At 44.0% G+C, this 10,802-nt stretch overlaps 1 protein-coding gene across 2 annotated transcripts in view; it reads right to left on the bottom strand.

Annotated features, from left to right (window-relative positions):
- si:dkeyp-72e1.9 (syntaxin-binding protein 4) overlaps positions 1-10,427 on the bottom strand; it is an 80,095-nt gene extending 69,668 nt beyond the window's left edge. The window contains exon 1 of one of the 2 annotated variants that reach the window (XM_076882859.1): positions 10,248-10,427. In XM_076882859.1, the coding sequence (XP_076738974.1) occupies positions 10,248-10,390 (143 nt within the window). In that variant the 5' untranslated portion in view covers positions 10,391-10,427. The remainder of the gene's footprint in view (positions 1-10,247) is intronic. The other variant, XM_076882858.1, reaches the window with a different exon arrangement.
- Positions 10,428-10,802: the final 375 nt, after the last annotated feature.

Genomic DNA, 10,802 nt, shown 5'->3' on the forward strand with positions numbered 1-10,802 from the left:
TTTTTAAAAACACGATTTACAACCTGAAGAGGTGATAAAGCGATAGATCTTTCAGCCCAATTCTACTTTTTCTGCATAATCCATCATACAAAATGTAATCAAATGGAAAAGTCTCTTTTTAAAACTTGTTTTATTAGTTTTAATCTTTTAACTTTATGCATCAAGCAAAAATGTAATTATCTGCAACATTCTCTGACTTGAATAAATGAGTTTAACATTTAAACCTATTTTCTGCACATTCCAGCACATAAAATAAAATATTTTTGTGTTTACACTCAGTCTTTCAAATAGATGCAAGTAAAACACAGCAGAAAATAAATAAAGTCAAAGACTCAGCGGTCCTGTTGCTCTATTTTCACCTGTAAAGCAGGAGTGGGGTAGGCGGAGGTTTACCCTGGTGCAGGTGTGCCGCGGTCAGTGGAAGAATCCGTGAGTTTCTCTGTGAGTTTCCCATTACGTCGTAGCTACTCGGTGCTTGTTGGAAGTTTAGGGGTTTTTTCGCTGTAAAAAGAAGTTTTCTTCCCACGCACAGCGGACACTAATGTTTTTGTCACTTTTTATGGAATCAAACTCAAAGTAAGGTCAGTACTTCCACGCTGCACACTCATACTCTCTCCCACAATCGATATGTGATCCATTGTTGATCTGCACACAGCTGTTGTCACTAACGGCGCACTCGCTTACGTCACTGTCATGAGACATTCTCGCAAAAAAATCACGGTTTTAGTAACGCAGTAATGCAGCGTTCCTACGGGAAAGTAACGGTAATCTAATTACCGTTTTTGCAATAGTAATCCCTTACTTTACTCGTTACTTGAAAAAAGTAATCGGATCCATCTCTGTTCAATTCAATTTTACTTGTATAGAACCAAAACACAACCACACTTGCCTCAAGGAGCTTTATATTGTAAGGTAAAGACCCTACAATGATCAAGAGAAAACCTACAGAATCATATGAACCCCTAAGAGCAAGCACGTTAGCGACAGTGGGAAGAAAAAAAACTCATTTAACAGGAAGGAACCTCCAGCAGAACCAGACTCAATGAGGCACAGTGATCTGCCATGACTGATTAGGAGTGAGGAGAGGCAGCCAGGACAACAGACACAGCGTGGAATAGAGCCAGAGATTAATTATAACTGATGATCAAATGCAGAGCAGTGTTTAAACACATAGTGAGTGAAGAAGAAAGTGTAAAGTGCTCTGTAGGGGTGATAGGGTACTATGAGCTCCATTAACTGGCTTACTCGCTTTAATACAGATTTTACTTGCTGTCAAATTGTGTTTTTTTATTTTGTTGTTTGTGGTTGTAGTTTGCTGGTTTCTGTATTTTAATTTATTAGAATCTATTTTAATCTACTGTTTTATTGATGTCTTTTCTCTTTCTAAGGTGACCTTGGGTTTTGGCACCCTCAAATAAAATGTATTATTATTATTATTATTATCATCAATGTTTCATGGTATGTTACGTTTAACGCTAACATGAGGTTGATGTCTGGCTTTGAGTGTGTATGGCTGCTTGTCTGTGCTGCTGTGTGTGTTATATATGAATGAAACGCATGGATTCATAACTACAGATATGGGAGGCTGACCGGCCGGACTACGGAGGCTGGAAATTGATGGGTGCAGCTCTAAAACGAAACAAAAACAAGGAGCACAAGAGTCCAAATACACAAGAAAACAGTTCAAGAACACAGGAAAATAGATCAAAAACAAAACCAAACTAGAGCTCAACAAGAGTCCAAGAAAAGTTCAGGGGGTCGACCCGGGGGTCGACAACACAAAGACCAAGACAGTTCTGGAGGCCGGCCGTGCACACGGCAACGGCGGGCCAACAGTTCTGGAGGCCGACCACTTGGAAGGCAGTGGTGCCCACTGAGCAGGTCCGGAGGTCGGCCAAGATGCCAGCGGCGGCGATGAACTCTTTCCGGAGGCCGTCCCCGAAGGCCATGATGCCAACTTAGAGGCCCGGAAAACGGCTGGCAGAGGCGAGGCGGAACGGGTCGAGCTGGCTCTGACGGCGGTGTGGCAACCGCAGGACCAGGCGAGGCAGGACCAGGCGAGGCAGGACCAGGCGAAGACGAAGGCGGAGCTGAAGCTGGACCAGACAAAGACGAAGGCGTGGATGAAGACACAGAGACTGGACCTGACGGCAGCGATGCTGCAGGCGGTGATGCTGCAGGTGGTGATGTAGAAGTCGCGGGGGATGATTCAGCAGATGACGGCTGAACAGACTTCCCCGGACCGTCAGCAGATGTGAGGATGTGCTGGCTGGGTCCTCCAGGACCCTCAGCTAACGAGGCGTGGTGCTTGGTGGGCTCCTCGGACCCTCCAGCAGACGTGGCATGAGGCTGGACGGGCTCCTTGGACCCTCCAGCTGACGACACTTGAGGCTGGCTGGGTTCTCCCGAACCCCCAGCAGACAAAACTTGAGGCAGCATGGGCTCCTCAGGCCCTCCAGCCGACGAGGCAGGACGCTGGCTGGGTTCACCTGAACCCCCAGCTAACATGGCTTGAGACTGGACGGGCTCCTCGGGCCCTCCAGTGGAAACAGACACTGAAGCAGTAGGTACGGAGATCTCTGCCAGTGTGGACACTGGCTGGGACTGAGCAGCACAGTGGCTAGACTCAGGCAGCAACAGTGGGATGCAGTCCTCAGAGGGCTGAAAGTGTTCCCCAATACACTCAGCAGAGGACGGAGGCGGACGGGTGAACTCACTTGAACTCTCAGGGGGTGCTGAGAGCTGAGACTGTTCTGGTGAGCTCTCCGGTGAGGCTGCTGGCGCTGGCGTCTTGACCTCTAGGGGTCCAGAGTTGGCTGGTGACTGACACCCAGCCTCTGGGGAGGCCCTTGAGGGAGCAACTGTCTCTGACATGGCCAGCTTAAGAGAACCAGCAGATATTGTGGTGAAGTGTGTTCCCTGCTTTGAATGAGACAGTGAAGATAGGGGCTGAGTAAATGAGCTGGCAGACAGCTGAACTGGTGGCGACAGAGCAATAGGCAGCGAAGCGGCTACAGACTGACCTACAGGTAGCGGAGACGATTGTAGTGGAGTCCTAATAAGTGGTGGAGTGGCTGACTGACCTGAGGGCAGCGCGGCTGCTGGCTGAACTGAGGGCAGCGCGGCAGGCCTGGCATTTGACTGGGATGGAAGCGAGGATGGGACAATGGAGCGGACACAGTCATAAACATGGAACGAGGGTTCAGAACAGGCAGTCTTAGAAGCTATGGCCATGGGTGAGAAATCATTGTTATCCTCAGTAGAAACACAAAAAATTGCCCCAGAAACCACAGTCACAGAAGCAACAGAGTCAACAAAAGTGTCCCTTTCACTCACCACAGCCAGCTGCTCTGACATTCTGAAATCCGGCTGTGGGGTGCCGCGCCGGCGGCACGAACATCGCTTCCTCCGTGGAGACGGCTCCGACGGGCCGGGTAACTCCTCATCCGGCGGTACGGACGGCACGTCCTCCATTGAAGCAAGTGGGCGAGCAGTAGCGGCGGGGGGGGGGGGGGGGGGGGGATGTAGGTGAAGCTCGTGGAGAACGAAATTCTGCACGAGCGGATGTAGAGAGTCCAATAGCAAGGGATAACCGGAAATAAGGTGTTGTAGGTTGGCTTCCACCGAGTAAAGAGAGGCTTCTCCCTCATGCTCTAACCACTGGTAAATTAATTTAGAAGCAGAGTCGATAACGGCCTCCTGAAGCTCCCTGGGTGGGGTGACTGCCGCTGGATCCATATCTGGCTGGTCCGTACTGTCACGGCGAGTGAGATAAGCCGTATAAAAATAATAAATGAGGACCCAATTGCAGGCAGTCGTGAAGATGTGAAGGTGGTTTATTGAATAAATGGCAAAGGAAAAAATGGCAAACGAAGACAAACTAAACTATACTGGAAAACAACTAAACTACAGAGCACAAACCTGAATAAGAACGAGCAGAGGAGAATGACGATGGACAGCAGGGAGAACACACGGGTGAGACATGGTGGCTACACAGACGGACCAGCAACTACAATGACAGAGGACACGACTTAAATACACAGAGAAACACAGGGGAATTACACACAGCTGGGAATAATCAACAAGACGAGACAGAGGTAAAACTGAACACACTCACATGAGACGCAGACCTTCACAATAAAACAGGAAACGAGAACACTACACCAAGACGCAGACCTGACACTGAGACAGACAGACAGAATGACACATGGAACCTGAACTAAACTAAACGTGAGATACAACCGAGAACAAATCCTTAAACGTGAATAAACAGAAACATAGAATTCTAATAATAATAATCATTATAATAATAATACTCATAGCGCCCAAAACCACAACAAACATTCAAAAATAAACTAATCAATCAAAACTCAAAATACTGGGTCAAAACTGACCCAGAACCGTGACATTGTGCCAAAGTTTGGATTTTTGTGTTTGGTGCATTTTTGTATTCTTCTCTTGAGTTCTGTATTAGGAGTTTTAGTCTTCTTGACTTTCATAGCTGCTTTGATTTCATTGTGATTCCTGTTGTCTCTACCAACCTCAGTGTTCCCCTCTCGGTCTTGTTCTAATGTTAGCTCCTTTGCGTCCCAGGTTTCCTACTTCCTGCTCTGAGTATGCTCACATAAAAGAGGGCATTTGATTTGCATCTAATTTCTCTTCCTCACAAAATCAGTGACCTGAGCACCATCTACTCCAATCAGACACATTATCAAAGGAACGGGTTATGGGAATCTATTATAAAAAAGCAACACTTTCTGCAGTTAAGAGAAGAAAGCAATGCTGTGACCGTGTAATTCATGCATAATGCACCTTCTGTGTGCATGTATATGTATACATATGTATATTTAGTGTGTACATGTCTGTACTTATAGAATCTATTATGTCTTTGAGGGACGTACCACTCAACGGTTTCCATATATAAATGGCAATTATGCACTTAAAGCACACTGTAAATAAGAGAAGCAGTGCTTTTTAGACAAAGCTCTGAGCATAACTTGCAGCTTACCAGGTTATGTGTTCAGCTACATTACCAAGGTGATTTACCTTGTAAAAAGAGAGCCAGCTGCACCAAAAACAGACTTGAAGCTCCAACACAGTTATGAGCTGCCATGCTGTGCTCAATATAATGACCTTGACACAAGAGTGAATGAAGGACACATCTTACCAATGTGTCAGACAAAGATGATAAGACCAGGTGACTAAATGAGAGCATGTTGTTTTCCTTTGTCACAGCAAAGTGATGTCTGCTGCCACCAGGGGCCTGAATTCCACAGGACATGAGTTGCGAAACCTGTCAAAGTGCATCCAGTCACACCTGTCACAGCCTGGGGTCAAACTCACAGTGAAGATAGGGTGAAGGACATCAGGTCAAACAAACAACACAGAACTATATACAAAGGTTAACCAACAGCTTCTCTAAAATGAGACAACTTAATGATCAAATAACTCCTGAAGGTTTTATTTGAATAAATGATTTTCAACATCATCAGCATCTTGCGCCTCCCCTTTCTTCTTTATATTTTTCTTCCAAAAAGCCAGACTTTCTTTTATTTATTCTGAGTTAACTTCAGTAGTTCTCCAGCTGTTTGTAGTTTTCACAGATGTAATATTATCTACAGCTACTCTTAGTACCATTGATGTTAAGTTAGACTCTTTTTCTCCAATTGATCTTTCTGAGTTAACTTCAATAATTACTTCCTCCAAACCATCAACGTGTCTTTTAGACCCCATTCCTACAAAACTGCTCAAAGAAGTCCTGCCATTAATTAATGCTTCGATCTTAAATATGATCAGCCTATCTCTAATGATCAGCTATGTACCACAGGCCTTCAAGCTGGCTGTAGTTAAACCTTTACTCAAAAAGCATCTCTAGACCCAGCAGTCTTAGCTAATTATAGGCCAATCTCCAACCTTCCTTTATATCAAACATCCTTGAAAGAGTAGTTGTCAAACAGCTAACAGATCATCTGCAGAGGTTTATTGGAAGAGTTTCAGTCAGGTTTCAGAGCTCATCACAGCACAGAAACAGCTTTAGTGAAGGTTACAAATGATCTTCTTATGGCCTCTGACAGTGGACTCATCTCTGTGCTTGTCCTGCTAGACCTCAGTGCAGCGTTCGATACAGTCGACCATAATATCCTATTAGAGCGATTAGAACATGCTGTAGGTATTACAGGTACTGCACTGCAGTGGTTTGTATCATATCTATCTAATAGACTCCAGTTTGTGCATGTAAATGGAGAGTCCTCTTCACACACTGAGGTTAATTATGGAGTTCCACAGGGTTCAGTGCTAGGACCAATTCTGTTTACATTATACATGCTTCCCTTAGGCAGCATCATTAGAAGACATAGCATACATTTACACTGCTATGCAGATGACACCCAGCTCTATCTGTCCATGAAGCCAGATAACACACACCAATGAGTTAAACTGCAGGAATGTCTTAAAGACATAAAGACCTGGATGGCCGCTAACTTTCTGCTTCTTAATTCAGATCAAACTGAGGTTTTTGTACTCGGCCCTGAGAATCTTAGAAATATGGTATCTAAGCAGATTCTTACTCTGGATGGCATTACCTTGGCCTCCAGTAACACTGTGAGGAACCTTGGAGTCATTTTTGACCAGGACATGTCCTTCAACGCACATATTAAACAAATATGTAAGACTGCGTTCTTCCATTTGTGCAACATCTCTAAAATTAGAAATATCCTGTCTCAGAGTGACGCTGAAAAACTAGTTCATGCATTTATTACTTCCAGGCTGGACGACTGTAATTCATTATTATCAGGATGTCCTAAAACCTCCCTGAAAAGCCTTCAGCTGATCCAAAATGCTGCAGCAAGAGTCCTGACAGGGACTAGAAAGAGAGCAGATTTCTCCTGTTTTGGCTTCCTGTTAAATCCAGAATTCAAAATCCTGCTCCTCACATACAAGGTCTTAAATAATCAGGCCCCATCTTATCTTAATGACCTTGTAGTACCATATCACCCTATTAGAGCACTTCGCTCTCGCTCTGCAGGCCTACTTGTTGTTCCTAGAGTATTTAAAAGTAGAATGGGAGGCAGAGCCTTCAGTTTTCAGGCCCCTCTTCTGTGGAACCAGCTTCCAGTTTGGATTCAGGAGACAGACACTATCTCTACTTTCAAGATTAGGCTTCAAACTTTCCTTTTTGCTAAAGCATATAGTTAGGGCTGGACCAGGTGACCCTGAATCCTCCCTTAGTTATGCTGCAATAGACGTAGGCTGCCGGGGATTCCCATGATGCATTGAGTTTTTCCTTTCCAGTCACCTTTCTCACTCACTATGTGTTAATAGACCTCTCTGCACTGAATCCTCCTTGTTATTTATCTCTGTTTTTTCTTACTTTTTATCTTTTATATATTTTTAAAATTCCCCTCTTGCCCCCCTGCAGGCGGACTTTATCCATCAAGCTCGGGTCCTCTACCAGAGGCCTGGGAACTTGATGATTCTGTGCAGTATCTTTACTGTTCCTAGGACTTCTTCTTCTGGACAGAGATTTGAATTCAATTGAACTGAAAGCCTTTATTATCATTATACATAGTATAACGAAACAAAAGTGCACACATGCTTTAAAACATTATAAAAACTATACAATAATTTAACTATACATTTAATATAAGTATAAATACACACTGCAGTACTGGATGACAGAGACAGACAGGCAGAGAATTGATGATATTTCAGTGCAGATTATTTTTTGTGCAAGTTTAAGTAGAGTATGGTGATAGCTTTAGGGAAGAAGCTGTCCCTGAGTCTGTTCTGGCCCGTATGGATCTGAAGCGCCTGCCAGACGGCAGTAGGTTAAAAAGATGGTAGCCAGGGTGGGTAATGTGCTTCAGGATGTTTCTGGCCCTGCTGAGACAAAGGGAGTTATAGATGGCAGACAAGGAGGGCAGAGGGCAGCTGATGATTCTTTGTGCTGTGTTTACCACCCTCTGTAGTCTCTTCCTGTTTGCCTCCATGCAGCATAGGTCAGCAGGCTCTCGATAGTGGATCTGTAGAAGGTCACCAGCAACTGGGTGTTTAATCACTCCTTCCTGAGCACCCTTGGGAAGTGTAGCCACTGCTGGGCCTTCTTGACTAGCGCCGTGGTGTTAGCTGACCAGCAGAGGTCCACAGAGATGTGGACACCAAGGAATTTGAAGGACTCCACTTGCTAATATGGTATATGGTAGCAACTTGAAGCATTTTCTTGGCACACTTTGTCCTCCGTAATATCAACAAAGTATTGTTTACATTCCACAGTCCGACCTGAGTGTTGCTGCTGACAGTGTATCATCTTCTGATGGCTGCTTCCAGCAGGATAACACACCATGTTACAAATCCCATATCATGTCTAACTGGTTTCAGGAACAGGACGATGTTCACTGTACTCACATGGCCTTGAAATGTAGTGAAACTACAACAACTGTATGAATATCATCATCATCATCATCATCATCAACAACTATCAACGTGGATCAAATTCTCTGAGGAATGTTTCCAGCACCTGCAGTTCTGAAATTATAGCAAGAAACCTCTGACAGAACCAGGCTCAATCTGCCGCAACTCACTGAGGGTGAGGGGAGAACAGCACAAAGACAGACTGTGGAAAAGAGCCAGAGATTTATAATAACTAATTATTAAAGGCAGAGTGTTGTTTAAAAAGGTGAGTGAAGAAGATCAATCAGTGCATCACGAGAAACCCGCAGAAGCCTATAGCCGGTGCAGTGTAACTAAGGACGGATTTAAGGTCACGTGATTCAGCCCTAACTATATGCTTTATCAAAAAGGAAAGTTTTAAAAGTAAAGAGGGTGCCTGTCTCCTGAATCCAAACTGGAAGTTAATGTCTGAACTCACAGTACACAACTGTGAAACCATCCTTCCCCCCAAACAACGACGCATGAAGAACTGAGAGCGAGACCTGCACTTCTCACTAAGCAGGGAGACATTTATTTGTTCCATGTATAATCTAATATTGGATGTATTATCTCTATTTTTCAGAGATGAAAAATAGTCTTTTCATCTTTTCCAGTGCACCTATGGATTTTTTAAGTCCATCTCCTCTTTCCACAAGTTTCAGCTGTTTTTTCGAACATCCAGACGATTAAAAATGAAACTACCTTAAAAATCACACCTCCATCTGCCTGGTTCTGTGTTGGGGGACTTTAATGGGACTCAAACACTTTTTTTACTACTGAAAAAAAGGTTTGAGTCACCTGATAAAAAAAGGATAACAATACAAACCTGTAAAGGCCCCCTTGCATTATATCAGTGAGGCAGACATTGTGATATCTGAACAATACCAGCTGGATGTGTGTGTCAGAGAAAAAGTACCAAACATTAGTCTTGTGCTCAGCAGTGTACCATCTGTCTTAACATTCTGTTTCCAGGAGCTGCAACTGTGATTTACGCTCCATGTGCAACTCTTAACAAGACAGAAGCTTCAAACAGTAAGAGAATACAATTGGAATTTAATTAAAGCACCAATGCTGATAGGTAATCTGATTACTCTCCACAAGCACTTCAGCACTCAGCAAAAGCACTTTCGCCTGCATGACTGAACCTGCTGGTAACAGCAGTTATGTCACAAAGACAGCAGCCATAATGACAGCAGACTGCTGATGTCTTGGAGTCCTGAATGATGACAACCAGCGTTAATGATGTTCTTCTTACTTCATAACTTTATAAACAGAATTGACCCTTTGACCAAACGTATGCATACTCATGCACAACCAACTTTCCATGAAAATGACAAAATGACAACAGCTGCTGTTTACATAAGCACTCTCGTGTCTGTGATAACCAAGCAGATAGAGGGGTCTGTTTCAAATAAAGCCAGAGCTGCCGTCAGCCTCACCAATGTCCTTCTTCCTACAGCTTCAGTACGAGAAATGAAACTTGGTCACACAAAGGAGACACTACACTGATGATTACTGTCAGTACATGCTAAAGTACATGTACATGTGTGGATGCCAGCTGAAGACAAAAGGTTCAGCTCTAACCAGCTCAGTGACAGCTGTACCAAAATACACAATTTTCAGACGCTTGTAATATCTTAAAAAAAACCACATAATTTTCACTGGAGATTTATATTATTATGATGATATAAATCATCAGTTGTTTCCTTTTAACATTAATTAATTTCCAAGCAACCCAGACTGACCGAACTCTGTCGTGGGAGCAATGTGAAGATGCATTTTCCCTGCTTCTGTGAATACTTCCTCTGAGCGTCACCTACCTGGTCTTAATGGTGGGGTTCATCCTGAGAGGAAACAGTCCCAAGTCTATGTCTTCGCTGTCAGGGTTAAACTCTAGTGCTCCTGAGACATAAATCAGAAAGTAGTCCCAGAGCTCAGGCAACTTCTGAGAGGAGAGAATCATGAGGGAAACTCGAGGGAGGCTCTGTTTTGGAGAAACAACTAGCTAAAGATGGGTGTCATCCAGAGTGGGGGGCCCACAGCAGCGTTCTATCACCTCCCTTCAGCTTGCATTTAAGCGTTCCAGCTGATCCAGCTTCAATGTCCACTCAGCAAATACATTTAGCTGACTGACTCCTTCCCTCGGGACATAACACAAGCACAAAATGAACCGTTCCTCTCCAGACTGCACCACGTCCTCCACAAACAGGACCGGATAGATATATTTATCTGCTTTCCTTTGGAAAACTCAGGAAAATGCTAAAGGTCCTTTTTATTTGGAATGTTGTATCAGTGTAGTCCAATATGACATCTGACAAAGAAAATAAAACAAACAGTCACTGTCACCTCATACATGCTCTCACATTTCACCGAAA

The sequence above is a fragment of the Maylandia zebra genome, linkage group LG4, assembly GCF_041146795.1.
Source record: "Maylandia zebra isolate NMK-2024a linkage group LG4, Mzebra_GT3a, whole genome shotgun sequence".
Lineage (NCBI taxonomy): Eukaryota > Metazoa > Chordata > Actinopteri > Cichliformes > Cichlidae > Maylandia > Maylandia zebra.